The 17,638-nt window shown below is 44.3% G+C and overlaps 5 protein-coding genes across 5 annotated transcripts; 2 read left to right on the plus strand and 3 right to left on the minus strand.

The window, feature by feature from the left end:
- Window positions 1-162: 162 nt before the first annotated feature.
- On the plus strand, window positions 163-2,107 carry LOC306749226 (trypsin-2-like; the record flags this gene model as incomplete). Its single annotated transcript, XM_079232490.1, has 6 exons — window positions 163-274; window positions 448-598; window positions 680-936; window positions 1,060-1,196; window positions 1,338-1,439; window positions 2,060-2,107. The coding sequence occupies 6 exons, from the start codon at window positions 163-165 to the stop codon at window positions 2,105-2,107; spliced, it is 807 nt and encodes a 268-aa protein (XP_079088616.1).
- Window positions 2,108-2,444: 337 nt separating this feature from the next.
- On the minus strand, window positions 2,445-4,465 carry apoea (apolipoprotein Ea). Its single transcript, XM_079232425.1, has 4 exons — window positions 4,419-4,465; window positions 3,865-4,015; window positions 2,944-3,231; window positions 2,445-2,809 (listed from the first exon to the last, which is right to left on the minus strand). Exons 1-4 carry the CDS (start codon window positions 4,459-4,461, stop codon window positions 2,503-2,505), a joined length of 789 nt encoding a protein of 262 aa, XP_079088551.1. The 5' UTR covers window positions 4,462-4,465; the 3' UTR covers window positions 2,445-2,502.
- A 2,607-nt stretch (window positions 4,466-7,072) lies between these two features.
- On the minus strand, window positions 7,073-8,208 carry LOC306748635 (uncharacterized protein; the record flags this gene model as incomplete). The annotated part of the gene is made up of 4 exons (XM_079231841.1): window positions 8,147-8,208; window positions 8,013-8,060; window positions 7,760-7,913; window positions 7,073-7,652 (listed from the first exon to the last, which is right to left on the minus strand). The coding sequence occupies exons 2-4, from the start codon at window positions 8,050-8,052 to the stop codon at window positions 7,073-7,075; spliced, it is 774 nt and encodes a 257-aa protein (XP_079087967.1). The 5' UTR covers window positions 8,053-8,060; window positions 8,147-8,208.
- A 2,602-nt stretch (window positions 8,209-10,810) lies between these two features.
- On the plus strand, window positions 10,811-12,478 carry LOC306748383 (uncharacterized protein). Its single transcript, XM_079231549.1, has 4 exons — window positions 10,811-10,846; window positions 10,941-10,988; window positions 11,069-11,216; window positions 11,300-12,478. Exons 2-4 carry the CDS (start codon window positions 10,955-10,957, stop codon window positions 11,877-11,879), a joined length of 762 nt encoding a protein of 253 aa, XP_079087675.1. The 5' UTR covers window positions 10,811-10,846; window positions 10,941-10,954; the 3' UTR covers window positions 11,880-12,478.
- Window positions 12,479-13,553: 1,075 nt separating this feature from the next.
- LOC306748857 (mitochondrial import receptor subunit TOM40 homolog) lies at window positions 13,554-17,372 on the minus strand (the record flags this gene model as incomplete). The annotated part of the gene is made up of 9 exons (XM_079232083.1): window positions 13,554-14,227; window positions 14,891-14,993; window positions 15,225-15,301; window positions 15,409-15,531; window positions 15,687-15,792; window positions 16,375-16,476; window positions 16,578-16,670; window positions 16,946-17,013; window positions 17,153-17,372. The coding sequence occupies 9 exons, from the start codon at window positions 17,370-17,372 to the stop codon at window positions 14,088-14,090; spliced, it is 1,032 nt and encodes a 343-aa protein (XP_079088209.1). The 3' UTR covers window positions 13,554-14,087.
- Window positions 17,373-17,638: the final 266 nt, after the last annotated feature.

Genomic DNA, 17,638 nt, shown 5'->3' on the forward strand with positions numbered 1-17,638 from the left:
GATACCTGCAACTCAAACATTATAACAGTCGACCCCGCGGACAGCTTGACATTTCCCATCCTACATGGTACCTCTCACAGTTGTCACAGTTCCCATACGGTACCGATAAACCCGCCCCCAACCTCTCTCCTATTGGTCGTCCCTCCTTATCAGCTGTGGGTGATGCTGCCATGTGGAGCGAAGCGCACTTTAAAATCTGAGCTGCCCAACGTGTCTGCAGACGTCCAGGCCATAATGCTGCTCCTCTCTCTGCTTGTGTTGGTGGCCGCTGGCGGTGAGTTGGAGGAGGGGACCTTTTTCACTTTTGCTCCATAGATTTTATTAAAGGCCTTTTTGTAACGAGCTTAGAATACATCTTTCTTTTGCGAGCTCACATTTAGAGAAACGTTCTCTCCGTGTATTGCACGTTTCAGGGGTCACGACCTTGTTTCCTAACTTTCTCCACAGCTGCCTTCGGCTTCGATGATAAGATCGTCGGCGGTTACGAGTGCAGGGATCACTCGGTGCCCTGGCAGGTGTCCCTCAACAACGGCTGGCACTACTGCGGAGGAACCCTGATCAGCCCCGGCTGGGTGGTCAGTGCGGCCCACTGCTATAAGTGAGTACGGGGCCGGGTGGCGCTCTCTCGCCGTCTGCGTGAGCTCATCCGTCCGTTATCTGTCCCCCTGTGGCCTCTCAGGGGCGAGGACATCGAGCTGCGCCTGGGCGAGCACCACATCGGCTACAAGGACGGTCCTGAGCAGTTCATCGCCGGCGCCGCCTTCATCCGCCACCCAGACTACGACCGCTACACCATCAACAATGACATCATGCTGATTAAGCTCGCCGAGCCGGCAAAGCTCAACGAGTACGTCCAGCCCGTCGCCCTGCCGGCCAGGTGCGCCCCCGCAGGCACCCAGTGCCTGGTCTCCGGATGGGGAGCCACCCAGAGCCCCTGTAAGTCTGAGGGGGGGGTAGTACCAGTCCCAGTGGCACAGGTCAAAGGTCACTACTTGATCTGAATGTGGAGGCCTGTTCGATTGTCTCTCAGATTGTGTGTGTGTGTGTGTGTCCGTCCAGTCGGTTGTACTAAATGCCTGCACTGCCTGGACCTGCCCATCCTGTCCCAGCAGGACTGTGAGCGCTCCTACCCCAACAGGATCACGTCCTCCATGTTCTGCGCCGGCTTCCTCGAGGGAGGAAAGGACTCCTGTCAGGTACGAGACGCTTTCCACAACTTGCATCTTCATGTTTACTCGCATACGAGTACAGACAGTGTCCAATGTGGCTGAAGCTGGTTTCCAACACCAGTCCCTCTGGGAGCATTTCGGTCATGTTGTCCTCGTCTCCTCCTGCAGGGAGACTCCGGCGGCCCCCTGGTGTGTGACGGGGAGCTGCAGGGCGTGGTGTCCTGGGGGTGGGGCTGTGCTGAGGAGAGCCGTCCAGGGGTTTACGCCAAGGTGGGTCCACTCAACAGACCGGTTCTGCAGTGTAACTCCTAATATGTCAGCACTGCAGTCTGCACAGGCAGTAGCATTCCGTCTTAAAAATTGGACATTTCAAGTGCCATTATTTACTTTGATCTCACAAGAATGTTGTGTTGCATTATTTGACATTTTCTCATTTATTGATTTGGAAATTGCTGTTCAGATGGTCCTCTGCCATTTGATTAAAGTTGAGTTTAAAGCTTCTTTACTGCAGTAAGAGCTGTTGTGAGTCATAACATGCCCTCTGTTGTGTTATAATTAGTCATATCTGCAGGTATTTTAGACTAAATATTAGCACAGATACGGATCATGATATCAGACTCAAATAGGTGTTGGGGACAATGGGGATGATCTATTCAATGTTTATATACTATAAACATGCTATACTGGAATTGTATTTCTTCTTTAAGTTGCGGACAGTTTGTTGCCGCATTTTTTTATTTAAGTTTACACTTTGTGGAAGTTGCTGGTGTACGTTTTATTATTTTATAATACATAATTCTCTTCATATATCTATGTATTTATTTGTCACATTTTGTTTAATTCAAGCCTGATGTTTTTTTTCAAAGTTCTATTCCTTTTGACCTTCGCAGGTCTGCCAGTTTACGGACTGGATCCGCTCCACTATGGCCGCCCACTGAAGAGGAGGCGTTGCTCCATGACATCATCATATGAGGACCAACCGGCTTCACTAACCAGTTCATGCCTTCTCTGGCTGTTTGTGACATGATTTACAATTATTTTTGCATCTTTGAAATTATTTTAATGCCATATATTTTTGGTTTGCAGCAAAATTAAACAATCCTTGTGCAGTCTGAGTTGGTTTCAGCATATTCAACCCAAAAGTGAGACCATTTCAAATCCTCCACCTATTGTTTTGTAAGCAATGGAGGCAAGTGTGTGACTGGTGACATTATTGATGACCACTGGTTTTCTACAGGCACATGAGCAGCTGTTTTTATTTATTTATTGAAGGGCCTTCAGTGACACTGACACATCAGGACTGTGTTGGACATGTGTGATGAAACCGAGAGCATCACATGCTATCACTGATCATGGAGACAAAAGGCTGCAGCCAGCTCTTCAGCTCCTCCATCTTGTCCTCCAGCGTGGATCGCAGGTCTTCGGCGGTCTTCTCGAAGCGTTCCTTGATGCCCCCGGCGGCGGTCTGGATCTTGTCCTTCAGGTTCTCCGTCTGCGACTGCAGCAGATTGTTCAGGCCGGTGAACTTGGCCTGGGCGTTCTCGCCCACCTGAGCGAAGTAAGGGTCCAAACGCACCCTGGCGTCCTCCATGCTGTTCGAGGTGCTGGCTTGGAGCTCTTCAAAGAAGTTCGCAACATGTCTGGGACGAGGACGGAGGGAGAAGACTCAAATACTTCAGATTCATCACATAAGACATCAAACCGTGACTTGGCGTTAAAACATAAATTAGGACAAAGTATTTGGAGCTCCCCATCGGCCTCTCTGCTCACTCACCTCTTGATTTCCTGCGTGTCCTTGTTGAGGCGCTTCCTAATCTTGCGGGTGTAGGCCGAGACCCTGACCCTGACGTCGTCGGCGTTCTGCTCCATCATGGTCTGCAGCTCCTGGCCGTACTTGTCCATCTGATCCCGGGTCTCGCTCATGTGATCGCCCAGTTTGTTGGTCAGCTTCTGCAGGTCTCTGCCCAGTTTCTCTGCAGCGTCCTGGGTGTAGGGCGCCAGCTTGGTCTGCAGGTCGCCCTTGTACGTGGCCAACTCGGACATGCTGTCCTGGATCAGGGTGCTGCAGGCGGGGGGAGCCAAAGGGGTTCAAGAGCAAACAAAGGCCTTATTAAAGATAAAACAGGAGCTGTGTTTGTATTGAGCCCTCCCATGTCCAAGAAATCAATGCTGAGGAGTTGAGAGAAGATTCAATAGTGGCTGGGACTGAACCAATAAAAGTCCACATCAGTCAGGGACGTGGACTTGAGACCAGGGTGCACTCTGGTCTTAGTCAGCAGCGCCATACATGTGTCACCACACTGACACACGCTGATTGCTAACTCAGCTGAGGACACAATCTGTGTTGTGTAACCAAGCAGAGGTCTAAAAACAACATTATGTCGATGCTTTCCAACTTCCTCCAATCGGTCAGACAAGGAGGCAAAAAGTCTGATAAATAAGAGTTGGTCTTATTCACAGTGTTTAGAGGTATTCTAGATAGAAACGCCGCGATCTGAAAATACTCCATAAGAGACAAAGTCCTAGTTTACCTCTCATGACTAAATGTATATCCAAATATCTACATGACCAAATATGACCTGTAGCGGTCCGTCGGAGCCGGTCTGGGTATATACAGCACACGAAGGTCAAAGGTGCAAATAAACTGATGCGTTGCTCTGATAGCTTTCCACCACTGCGACACAGTTGAACTCACTCCAGTTCCCGGCTGATCTGCGAGCTCTTGATGTCCGTCACCACCTCGTCGGCCCTGGAGTTCAGGTCCGTGAGGTACTCGCTGAACTTCTCGACCGCGTCCTCCCAGGGTTTGCTCCACTCGTCCTCAGGCACGCTCTTGGCATGGCAGCCTAGACGGAGACCAACAAACTCAGATATTCACTTCAGACAAACCTTTTAGGTGGGAAAACAGAACCTCTGCAATGGGTTACGGATGAAACGCCTTCTTTGAATCAGTGTCATTTCATTTCAGGATTTGGGACCCATACATGTACACTGAGGAGTCCAAAGACAGAATTCAGATATTTAGACTCTCGGACCTGCATAAGAGTTCTCAGAAACAACGTGTGACTGTCATTCACTCTTATAGCTCCTTTTGCTTACTTTGTTTATTCTTATATCATTTAATTAGTATTAGTAGCAGTGGTGGTAGTACAGGTAGTAGTACAAATAGTATGAGATCTTTCAAATTCTCACACTAAATGAAGCTGTAGACTGGGTTTTCAAAATAAAAATGTAACATTTTGGACTCACCTGATAGGACAGCCAGCGCAAGGATTACAGCAAAGACCCTCATGATGACAACTGGAATATCATATAATGATGAGGTTAAATTAACGCAGTTTTTTGGGGAAATTCAGTAGTTTTCTGACAGAAAGCTCAGATTTTCCTCCATTGAACATTCATTTTAAGACTTAAAACCAACAAAGAGATGCAATGCATCGTCAGCATTACTTTGTATTTTAATCAAACGATTTACACATGTTGTAAAAACTACAAGACCAACCAGCTGTTAAAGAAAAGCTGTGCGGCTTACCTCTGTGGTGTAGATCTGTGACACTGACTGATCTTTCCACTCAGTATTTATACACTTCAGGAGGTTTTAATGTGAACCAATAAATGTCAGGAGAATCGATAACTTGCGTCCGAAGTTCCCAGCATGAACTGCGTTGTCTTTTATTACTGTGTGTGTGTGTCTTATTTCGGCTCCACGTCGCACACTGAAAGTACGCATGTAAGCACACATCAGAAATTAGGAACACTCCAAATATTTGATCAGAGTTTGCACGGGGTCAAGGCCCTTTGGGATAGTTTGATTTAACTGTCACGCACAGATCCTTCCATTAAATGCCGTGCAGTTCATGTGCAAAGAAAAAAAGAAAAGAGAGAAATGAATCACAGCAAAAATCTGAATCGCAAACAATTGCTTTTGACAACAGTGAAAAGGGCAAAGGTCATTCTTGTTTCATATCATTGTCCAGCTGATCTGGTTCATAGTCTGCTTTAACAAGCATTTATACAACTTTTATAACCTTTAAATAAGATACCTACCACACAGATTGGGGTAATCAATGACATACTTTAAGTAATACCCCTTTTGGCTGCAACAACCATCAGAAGCTGTGTTGTCACTCTATGAGTGCGTTGGTATATATAAGTTAAATGTTGTGTGTGTGTGTGTGTGTGTGTGTTGTGGACTCCTGGGTGTTGTGAGTTGATGAGCAGGATATAAAAGAAAGAAAAAATGTCCTCACACAAAATCCTGTTTTCAGACATTCCTCTAATCTTCTACTGGATAATTTGATTCAGTCAAGCCTCAGAAAATCTAACCAGTGACGAGGAATCACAAGTAGATGTAGCTTTATTTTGGCGGGTCACAAGCCTAAAAGGTTGGATTAGGGAAACAAGTTTGTGTGGTAGTTGTTTTTATCAGCTTGACCCTTTGAGGTGAAGACACAAAACCCTGTTGACATCTTAAGCAAGTGAATATTTTAAGTTCCACTGACATGGTCATCAGACGTCTCCGTCCTGTGAAAAGACCTGCGCCGAGTTCTTGTTAACTCTTACAAAGTAGAGAGCATCCTGACTGGAAACACCACAAAGTGCCATGTGATGAGCACGGCGAAGGACCGGAGGGACATCACTGGTCCCATTTACGCAGCGTCAGCGATATTGGTGACTAGAGGTTCCTGCCCAGAGCCCAGAGGATATTAAAAGACAAAAGACAACATTCACCCAGCTAACATCTGGCGAGAGATACTGCAGTAACAGCTGCCGGACCACCGGGCTGTAGAGGAGATCTGTCCTCGGCCTGTGAAACTCCTAAATTGTGTGTTTTTCTGATGCAGCAAAATGGTTTGGTGCACAACCCTGTTGTGCCATGACGGTGAATAACATTGTAACACTTGTGATTTGAAAATGCTTTTATTTGCTTCAAAATTAAAGAGTTTATGTTTTACAACACTTGTTGTTTCCAGTCATTATCAGGAAATATATATATATATATATATACATATATATATATATATATATATATATATACATATACATATATATATATATGTATATATATATACATATACATATATATGTATATGTATATATATATGTATATATACTGTATATCCTTGTTTTTTTCACCAAAAATGAGAAGAAAAAAGAATATATATATATATATATATATTTATTTAATAGATTTCCTTGTTTTTTGTGAAAGAAATAATATATATTATATTTTATTTCAAAAATAAGGGGGGAAAAGATAAATATATATATATATATATATAATTATTTTTGATTTCCTTATTTTTGGTTAATCAGCAGTGGAAACTTTCCCCTCGGCTGTAGGAATTTTGGCAACTGCTATTCGTTGCTTATTGCCCTTTTCCTTTTGCACAGTCTCGGTCCGTGTTGCCGCTCAACAGCAGCAGACTGTGGCCCAAAAGGCTGCAACGACGAGACAGCTGGGAAACCCTGAGACGCTAAACAATTGCACAAGTAGAGCAGAGTTGTAAAGTCAACAATCTGACTCGTTGTTACAGTTACAAAGTGGCATCTATAAGGCTGCAAACATGAGCGAACCGGGCACACCAGACCACATAGAAACCCCTGAGTGTGTGCTTCCCTGCTTATGAATTCAACTTTTCATTTGTTTTTTTAAGGTTACATAAACTTGCATTAATATATGTAAGATTATCTTTGTTGAAAAAATGTGGACAGCCTGTTTACTGTACTAATGAATACAAAGAAAATTAAAACAGAACACATTTCACCTATTTATTGTTGTTTTACAGATGAAAGCTGACAGTAAACAGTAACACTATAGAGGAAATATTGACAGCGAAATCAGAAAATGAGGTATTGCACTTTTTTGTATCTGTCCCATAAACTTAGAGGTATTAGTCCGTTCACTGGGTCATCTTATTGAAAGACTCCCACAGAGCAGTCAGCTGCTTCTTCAGGTTCTGGCTGTCGGCGTCCAGCTTGGCCCTCAGCTCCTCTCCTCTTTGAGCCAGGTTCTGCTGGATCTCCTGGGTCTTCTGGTTCAGCTGGGTCTCGAAGCTCTGGGTCAGGGGGACCATGCTCTTCTGAAACTCCGTCAAACTCTGCTCCATCTTCTCCTTGATCTCCTCGGTGTAGGGGACCATCTGGGCCTGCAGCTGGCTCATCCTCGTATCCAGCTGCTCCCTCAGCTCCTGGCTCTTCTGCAGCAGGACGGCCTTCAGGGCCTCGGGGTCCATGGCCTCGGCGTAGGGGGCGGCGTCGCTCTTCAGCGCCTCCACCTGCTTCTGGAGCTCAGCCACCAGCTCCTCGGCGTACGGCTGCAGGCTGGCTCCCATGGCGGTCAGGTCCTTCTCCACGCGGGTCTTCAGCTGCTCGGCCTCCTGGGTAAACTTAGTCATGAGGTCCTGGGTCAGAGGAGCCACCTCTGCCCGGAGAGCGTCGGTGAGCTTGTTGACGGCGTCTGTGCTCTCGGAGATGAGGGTGCTGCAGAGACACGAAGAGAAATCAGTCACGGAGAACTCTTTGTGCTTCTTTAGGGAATGTTTAATGCTATATGGAGAAATACGTATTTATCCCTCCGAGACTCTTACTTCACTTCCTTTCCCAGCTCGGACTGCCTGATCTGCTTCAGGGAGTCCTCGGCGGTCGAGGTTGCCTCTGCGACGTAGTCCCAGAACGCATCCTTCACCATGTCCACCTGGCTCTTGGGCTGGTTTTGCCGCACGATGTTGGCATCGCAACCGGCTGAGAGAACAAAGTCAAACGAGTTAATTGCCACATTGAATACTTCTTATTCCGACTTGAAGGATGTCGATTTTCACATGAATTACAACACTTTCTCACCAGTGAAGACAGCGAGGACGAGCACCACGAGGACTTTCATGACTGCAGCTGAGAAGAAACACGCAAAATGAGTTTATTTTTGTTGTTTTTTAAACCATAACCGGAAAAGTGACATCGTCCTACCGGCGTCTCACCTGTGTGGATGCTTGCTGTTCAGTCAGTGAGCCGTTGAATACGGTGTGTGTGTTCTGTCCGGCTCATGGCTGAGAATATATAGGCAGCCGGGTCCTATGGAGGACGCACAGGAGCAAAGGTCGCCGCTGAGTGCCGTGCTGTCACTGCTGCCTCCACATCACAGAGACGGTGGTAACTGTGGACCACGACGTCACCACCGTCTGATGAAACCCTGTGGAAAGACATATTTGTTTTTTTAAATTGAGTGATGTATTGTTTTTATGTGACACTTTCTGGGTCTATTATTAGAAAAAAAACTAATAAATGTCAAAATTAAACTAAAGAATATGCATGATACCATTTTTTTTTAAATATATTTAACTTATAGGTTTTATGTCCTAGCTTTATGTTTAAAATGACAAATTAGAAATTGATGTTGGCCTTGTTGTTGGAGACAGAAGCCGAAACTTAGACTTAAATTACAAATAATTAATTATATCTTTTATTTAGATTTGATTTTTTTAAATCTCAAAAACATTTAAATTGACAATAATGATAATATCTTGGAAAAGAGTCTACAGCCATGCTAGCATTGCAAGGCTGCTTGTGAGCTAAATGCTACTGTTAGCATGCTAACATTATGTTCACAATGAAAATGCTAAATTGCTATGTTCATCAGTTTTAGTTTAGCGTGTTAGCATGCCAACGTGTTCACACTGACATGCTAACATACAGATGTTTAGCCTTTCTTCATCAATTTTAGTCTAGAGTGTTAAAAAATGTTGTATTGTAATTGCTTTTATTGTTTCCTTTTTTAACATGTGAAGTGTCTTTGAGTACCTTGTAAAGCGCTATACGAATAAAATGTATTATCATAAAATGTTCAAACTGAAAAGCCTGAAATGATCCGGCTAACTCAGTAAGCCAGGTACGAGGAGCGGGGCTCTGGACACGCGGCATGTTGATCTGATGGTGGCGCCAGATGAAAATGAACATTTTTACAATTTATCCTGAAGGGGAACATGAATCTCTGAACTAAACTTCACGACAATCCAACAGTTGTTAAGACATTTTACTTAAAAACTACAAATGTTTGTAGTTCGGTGTCTCCAGAGGAGTCAGAGGATCACCAAAGTCAGCGTGAATTTATCCTCTGGACACCATGAATGTCAAAGTAATGCATTATGGCAACTGACACATTATTTATATATATATATATATATATATATATATATATATATAAATATATAATCATTATGTTGCATCATATTTCATTGTAACTAGTGGAAAGGGTCACTCATTATGCAACATCTCAGTGACACTGAGAAAGAAAGGTCAGCATAGATAATGAAGCTGTTCCTATTTTACTCTGTTGCAGTGCAAATACTGCATTGTTTTTGTTGATTACTCCATTATGGAGCAAACATACATATTATGTATTATATGCTCTCAGCGTAGATACAAAGCTATATATGTAAGATGTTTTATAGTGAAATTGGAAAAGGACTTTGATCCAGTTGTGTAATCAGACATGCAGATAATCTCAACGGAAGAATGTGAAGTCTCCTTATTTTCCCTCATGACAAACTGATAACACAGAGGACCTGAAGTCTTTCTCCCGGGTGGAGTTACTGATAAACATCCAACTGTTTTCATGTGACGCACAAAGTAACCGTGAAGCCAATTATATGGTGAGGTGGATGCAGCTGAAGATGTCCCAATCAATGAAGTTTTCCTCACAAGATGCAGACATTAGGAGGGAATACATTAATACCAGAAGAACAGAACAAATTAAAGTACTTTTATTTTATTTTTTTTCCCCTGAGCAAACCCCTTCTTACAACTCCCCAAATACATTACTATTAATTCTTTTGGCGTCAAACAGCAGACAGCGACTAGCTAGTGAACGGCGTGAAGCATTTAGCAGCAACAGAGACAGATATTTCCCTGTTGGAGTTGGTGGAGACCAAACAGACACAAGAGGGTGAAGAGTAGACTCAAACTCATAAGGCCCACACAGCGGGATGCTAAAGCCGCGCCGTTATCTGCTGGGTGTTTAAAAATGTTTGCCAACACGTTCCCCATACCAACTTCAGACCCTGCCAGGATTTAGTTGGCCAACAGGAAGTTAGCATGATTCATGTCTTTAAAAGTAAAAACATGAGGCTACAAACCAGCTACACAAAGGTTGCATCACCTCACGTCGTCACTACGAAGCTAAAGGGTTCGACCAGATGACATTTAGTGTTAGCACCAGGCTTCATGATTCTACTGACGTATTTTAAATCGAACAAAACTTTAAAATCTTGTTTTAAATAACCAAATAGCCATTTAAACAACCTGTGGACGGAGACGAGGGACCCGTCAATGCTGCGTTTTAGGACGCATTCCTTTCTTCTCTATAAGGTGATAATGAGCCATGATATCAGCTCCCAAGATGCCATAATCAATTCATGCAGCTTTAAAGAGACATTCAAATAAAATGTATTTGCTACTACTTGAAAATACTTTACTTAAGATGCCAGAGAAAATGCATCACAGATCAAATAAAGCGAGGACACAAATAATGACGTGGAGTGACCGGTGACAAGAATCTGTCCAGCGGGGCAACTAGAGGAGGACTTTACCCTTCAATCCGGCTATAAAAAGGTCCCAACGGACGTCTGCACAACACAAGTCATCGGACTCAGTGAAGAAGAGACAAGCTGCCTCTCTGTAAGGTAAGATACTTCATTATTATTAAAACACAAGTTTCAAAGTATAACTTTAAAGCAACTTTTTTTAAATTGTACATTCATTTTCTTTATCCAACAGAGCCAAATTCAATCATGAAGGTACTTGTGGTTCTCGCTCTGTTCTCTGGTGAGTGGATTTCTTTCTTTGAAATATAATAAACCCTATAACTGGTCTGGGCTTCTACTAAAGCCGCCTTTTATCCACAGTCTGCAATGCCAACATGCTGTGGCAGGAGCCCAAGAGCAGTCTGGATCTGGTGAAAGATGCTTTCTGGGACTACGTTGCTAAAGCGACACACACCGCAGAAGACTCTCTGACGCAGATCAGACAGTCTGAGCTGGGACAGGAAGTGAAGTAAGAGAAGTAGAGCAGCTCAACGACTTCAGAGATATACCAGGTGTTCCAATTTAATAACTGTTCTCTTCTGTGTCCGTCAGCGCCGTGATCTCTCAGAGCGCCGACACAGTGAATCAGTACACCGTTGCTCTGCGGACGCAGGTGGCTCCCCTGACCCAGGACTACATGACCCGGTTTTCCCAGGAGGCCGAGCAGCTGAAGGCTCGCCTGGAGAAGGATCTGACCGGCGCGACCTCCAACCTGAGGCCATACGGCGAGGAGCTGGTGGCTAACCTCCAGAAGCAGGTGGAGGCGCTGAAGAGCGACGCCGCCACCTACGTCGAGGCCATGGACCCCGAGGCCCTGAAGGCCGTCCTGCTGCAGAAGAGCCAGGAGCTGAGGGAGCAGCTGGATACGAGCGTGAGCCAGCTGCAGGCCCAGATGGTGCCCTTCACCGAGGAGACGAAGCAGAAGATGGAGCAGAGTTTGGCGGAGTTTCAGAAGAGCATGGTCCCCCTGACCCAGAGCTTCGAGACCCAGCTGAACCAGAAGACCCAGGAGATCCAGCAGAACCTGGCTCAAAGAGGAGAGGAGCTGAGGGCCAAGCTGGACGCCAGCGCTCAGGACCTGCAGGCTCAGCTGGCTGGTCTGTGGCAGTCCTTCACCAAGACCACCCAGTGAGCCGACGCCTCCGCCAGCCTCAAGGCCGCCACACCAAATATTTATTTCAGATTGACCCAATGTATATTTTACTAAATAAAAATTCTGACAAACATGTTCCGTCTTTCGGTGTCAAATCAGCATGCAATACTAATTATTGGGATTTACACACACAGAACATTTTTATATTAGGACTGTATAATTAAAAGGCAAATTCATAAAGCTGCACTAAAACACTCAGACACAATTTCAAGTGATGAAATAAAAGGAAATACGTTCATAAATTGGGTTTGTTCTCACGTGGTTCTTGTTCCTACCAGGTTCAATAATGCATTTCACAAATCATTCACAGCCCAGTTTTAGTTTACAACACCCGTTTGTTTAATACACACAAATGGTGACCGTTATATATTTTGAAGACTTATTCTATGTTTACATATTTATTAATGGCCGAATGAGCACTTTTATATTACTGGTTCAGCAGAGGTCAAAGAAACTCGAGCTCCTGTGTGTCATCAACTAAATGGCAAATATGTTGCCATGATATCGTAATATGTTGCAACAAATTGTGATCCACCTCAGCAATGCTGGCAGCCTCATGGATTCGGTGCCATGGTCAAGTACGCTCACAAGTACGCTCACAAGTACGGCCCCTTTTTGTCTCTGACCGTCTACAGTGCTGCAAATAAGGAAATAAGGTGAGCTCCACATTATCTGCCTTTGAACTGAGCCAGTGAACATTTCATACTAACCTGCTGATCTACAGGAAAGGAAAGGAACTGTTCGCATTCAAAGGACTCTTAATAATTACGGACAATTTATTATTTTGGAGCCTATATTCCAGTTACTATGTGAATTGTGTTAACAAGGCCTGAATACTTACAGTAATTTGAGTGTTTGTATATGAACTGTTGATCTGATATTATAAGTTTATTTCTGTTTATTGCAAAGGTTTGATAATATCTGCTGAAAGGTTTTCTGATGACCAAACATTTTAAGAATTCTAGCTTATAATGTCAGTCAGCTTCACGGAGACTGAGGAGCCGATGGCTAGTTCCCAACACACAGTTCAAGAGTTGTGTATGTGAGAGACCGTGTTTTATGACTTATTTGATGCCAAGAGAAAGGAAACAATGCTGCTCTTGACGTCGGTCGGCTTCAAGAGCTGGAGAGACTTATGAGGAGTTTGTGTCTGTAGACAGTTATCATATCATGTTTTCTCTGTAGTCTGTTAAACAAACTGCATTGTGTGGTCTTTATACTGTGTCCTGCTTACATAAAGCATTGAGTTCTACTAGCAGAATGCGTTTGTCTTATTTATTATTTACGTGTGTATGTAAAGTACGGCTCGTTCTTTCAAGTACTTAATGAACGGTTCTGAGTTGTATATGTGGGTCAACTGTTCCTGTAGTTTACTTTAGTGTTGTTGTTTAGCATTGGTTATATTGGCACTGATAATAATCTAAAAATAACTTAAGTTACAAGTCTTAAACGGATTAGTGAGCACTGACTAACCACCAGCCGGCAGGCAGACGGGGCTCACGCAGACATTCAGAGTGTTCGGTCTCCTGAGGCGCCAGCGACCAGCGACCAGCGACGCCTGCAAGCCTAAACGGACTGAGCACTCACACAAACTCACACTGAAGGAAACTACCAAAGACGTGCAGGTTTGGTTTTTTGTAAGAAATGGCTTTTATCAGTTTCCAAGAGGTATATACAGGTCATATATATACTGATCCATATGTATGCAACATAAAAAAGGCAACAAAACAAGTGATGATTGTGTGACATGCAGCTGGTAAACTGGTCTGTAACCAATGAACAAACAAACGACAACGATTTCATTCACCGCACGCCAACACAGACTTTACAGTAAAAAAACTAAACGAGAATAAAACTCGAGACCGCAGTGACAGGCACTGAACTCAGTGAGGTAAACTATGAGTTCTGTAATGTCTCTTCATGTGTTCCTACTGGTTTGCGTCGAGAGTCCGCAGTCAACAAAATCCTGACCAATCTCGTCGTTTGTTGCGCTTCGGATAATTCAGGCGGCGAATCGTACAGATTAAACTCATTGGATTTCTATTTACCGACACTACCTTCTGAAACCAGTAACGCGATGAAGGCCGAATGAAGAAGTGATGGCGCACACGCACACACACACACACGCACGCAAACACACACACACACACAAACACACGCGGTCTGTGGGCCGGTGCGCCCGCCGCTTTAACCGATGGTGACGCCAAAGCCGCACTGGAACTTGTTCTTCTGGTGGTTGAGGAAGGTGCAGAGGACCAGAGAGAGCGGCAGCGGGAGCAGCTTCTTTTCTAGCGTTGCTCCGACGACCCAGTTACTGTCTACTGAACCTGGAGGGGGACCGAGCGGTACATAGGAAGTGAAGTATGTTTACCTGTGTACTGCCACCGTCAGACACATTCTTAATACAAAATGAAAAGCTACTCCTTCTGCACTGAAGTACAATTGTGAGGTTCTTGTGATTAAGTGTACTTTATTTCCATGTTATGCTACTTCATACTTCTACTCCTAGGTAAATACTGCACTTTTTACTCCACAGTATTAATTTGACAGCTTTAAATCATTCTAAATCTGCAAAATAATTAAACTAAATACAGAGTCTACTAATAAATGATGATATAGTATCAGAGTATGGGTCCCATCACTGGTTTTCTGTGGTAATATGGCGATTTCTAACACTCAGAATTTTCCCCTCTAGGAAAACTGTTAATTTCAAATCAGATAGATAGACACACAATATTTGCATTTCACAACTTCACTGCCAAAACACAGTAATGCTCTTGAAGGAATAGTTCAATATTTGTCACAGCTGTCTTGTCTGGGCGTACAAACAGAAACCAGGACACACATTTCAGCTGCTGTTTTAAACATCCATCAACAGTTCAACAGGTGACAACCTTTTGTATTTTCCTCTGCAATCTAATGGCAAACAATGGCAGCTGCAAAAACATTTTTTTCAAATGAATGTTTATTGAAGTGGATGCACGGCGTACCTTTAAACAGCAAATTAGCTTTAGGCACATCTAGCTGGTAGCCGAACGAGACGCTGGTGTCCTGCATGCGGGTGCTCGCCTCGTACTCCACGCCGAGCTGCAGCTGTGGGAGAGCGGCAGGCCAGTTAGACCCGAAGGAAGCGGTTCATGAAGAAAGCCTCCAGTGCAGCAGCACCAAGGGCACAAAGCCACATGCTGCCTTTAGTTCGAGAAAAAGACGTTGGCTTCGCTGCAAAAGACTTTGTAAAGCTTTGTAAAAGGGAATTATAAATCCCTGACTCTGCTCTTACAATCAAAAGCTGCTTGCGTTGTTTGTTAACGGAGACAAAGTTACCTGCTCGTTGGCTTTGTGATAGTATGAAGCATGAGCTCCCGCTGAGCCGAGTGTCAACGTGGCGATGTAGTTGCTGCCTGCACAGAGGGAGGTCACGTCAGGTTGAGCCAAATGAAACAACAACAACAATCATCATCATCATCATCATCATCTCGGCCTCATTAAGCCTCAACCTGCGCCTCACCTGTGTACCTGCCCACTAAAGATATGACAGTGCCCTCCTCTCCCGGCCTGCGGTGGTAAACCAGCTCCCCTCCCAGAGCCAGAGACGGCGTGACGGACTGGAGGTAGTGTGTGACGACAATACCTGACAGGTGGACGACAGCAATGAGCATGAGGAGTCCAGGTTCAGAACAAGTCCGTCTTTAGGTTCAATTCGACAGATATTAATAAAACATCCTAAAACAGTTGACGGAAAGCGAGTTTATCCTGTGGAGGACCTGATGGGGACAGGAGACCTACCGGAGCCGACGAGGACATCGGGGTTTCCAAGAGTAACAGTCGCAGTGAAATCTTCTCCCTTAATCTCGGCGTCGCCTTGCCAGTTCACAAACTTGTTTTGTTGCGTCTGTGGACGTGACGCGTGGCAAAGTTAACATCACGGTCCGACTGATGTCAGATTTTAAAGGGCGACGCCCAGATCTAGATTTGAGATTCATTTTAAATCTGCCGATGACACATCAACTGGTTGCCGGCATTTAAAAATCGACACACAGCATAAACAAACAAAAAAATGTTTTTATTAAATATGTGCCAATTCTCATAAATTTCCAGAACATAAATCTGAACATTGGATAAAGCCAGGTTCAAAATTATCGTTTCAACCTGACGAATATAGAGCAGAATGAAAGTGAAAAGTTTGGTATTTGAAGAGCTGCTGTATTTTGGATGTTTTCTTTCCACTAGTCTGAAAGAAGCCCAAAAAAACTAAATGCTGCCCTCTGGTGAACAAACTCTGTATTGCCCCTAAATCTGGTTCAACAAATCATTTCAGAACTACTGATCAGCCCAGAAACTAACTAACTAAATAAATTCATATATATATATATATATATATATATATATATGATCAACTAAAATCTGCCAGTTAACATAAAATAGGTAGGATCAGCAATACGTTACACAAAAAAGTCCAACGGGGAAACTTTACCTGGAAGGCCAGTTTGGATCGTATTCTGTGGGCGACCTGGTGGATGATCTGGGCGTTAAGGCTGCCACTGTTGTCCATGTCTCCAACCATGACTGGAAAAAACTGAACCAAAAAGCAAGCATTTGTTTCACGGTTCATAAATAAAGAATATATGTATAAAATACCTTTCAGACGAGATTCACAGCGACTTTACTGCAGCGTACCTCTGCCGGTCCCATCTGTTTTGTTCCGACGTATGTAGCCCCGAACCTGTAGGTGGAATCTCCCATGGTGCTCAGCAGCACCGTGTGATTCACCTTAGAAAGGGTTTGAAAAAAGAAAAGGAAAATAACTCAAACATTCACCCTTTACACGTTTGAAGTTCACTTTCTCTGGTCTAATCCAAATTGGAATTGCTAAAATATCCCTTTGCACTTGGTTTGTTTCGTCTCAATGACCGGAGAAGCTTGAGTAAAGTTCAAGGAAAACTTGAGCTTTTGAGACGGAGGATGTGTTTTGTTTAGCAGCTGGTGAAAAAACATTCCAGTTTGAGTGGGTAAAAGAAATGTGGGTAAAACAAGTATTAACTGACCTGGAAGTGGTTGCTAAGGCCCTTGTTGACGAATAGCCTGACGCCCTCCATCTGCATCGGGAAAACCTCTGAGAAGAAAAGCACGGATGCATTTAGATGCGGAACAGACACATAAAAGATAAAACCGGGATATAACCCATTTAGTGTATTCTTATTCGAGGCTTCAGAAGTCACACCACGCTTCTCATGACTGTCTTCAATTGTCACCTTTGCACTTGCGATGGCACTCGTCAAATGCACCGGGGTTGGGTAAGGAGGAGTCCGCCTCCTCCTCTTGTCCTGAGGCGGCCCCAGCTCCTAGAACTGGGGAGACCGGAGGCATCCCGAAGCCTGGCGGCACCGTCAACCCGGGGACGGGGGCGGCGCCGATGCCGCCGGAGGCGGGTGGCGGGGGGTTGGGGGAGCTGGCAGCCAAAACACTGCCCATTCTGGCAGAGAGAAGTTAGGAGAGAGCGTTTGGCTGTTAGCACCATGGAGTCTCAGCAGGCGCATCAACACAGGAGACAAGTAACATGAAGTCAACTGACATACTAAGAGCTGTTAAGATGTAGGTAACTAAGACACTATACATAATCAATAACAGTTTTATTCATGCAGGCAGACTAGATCATCCAAAAACAGTAGCGCAATTTAACATGTGAAGTTTGGGAGACACAGATTTTAAGAAAACAAATCTGAGCAGAAGCCGAGCAT

This window comes from Taurulus bubalis (genome assembly GCF_910589615.1).
Source record: "Taurulus bubalis genome assembly, chromosome: 16".
Taxonomy (NCBI): Eukaryota; Metazoa; Chordata; class Actinopteri; order Perciformes; family Cottidae; genus Taurulus; species Taurulus bubalis.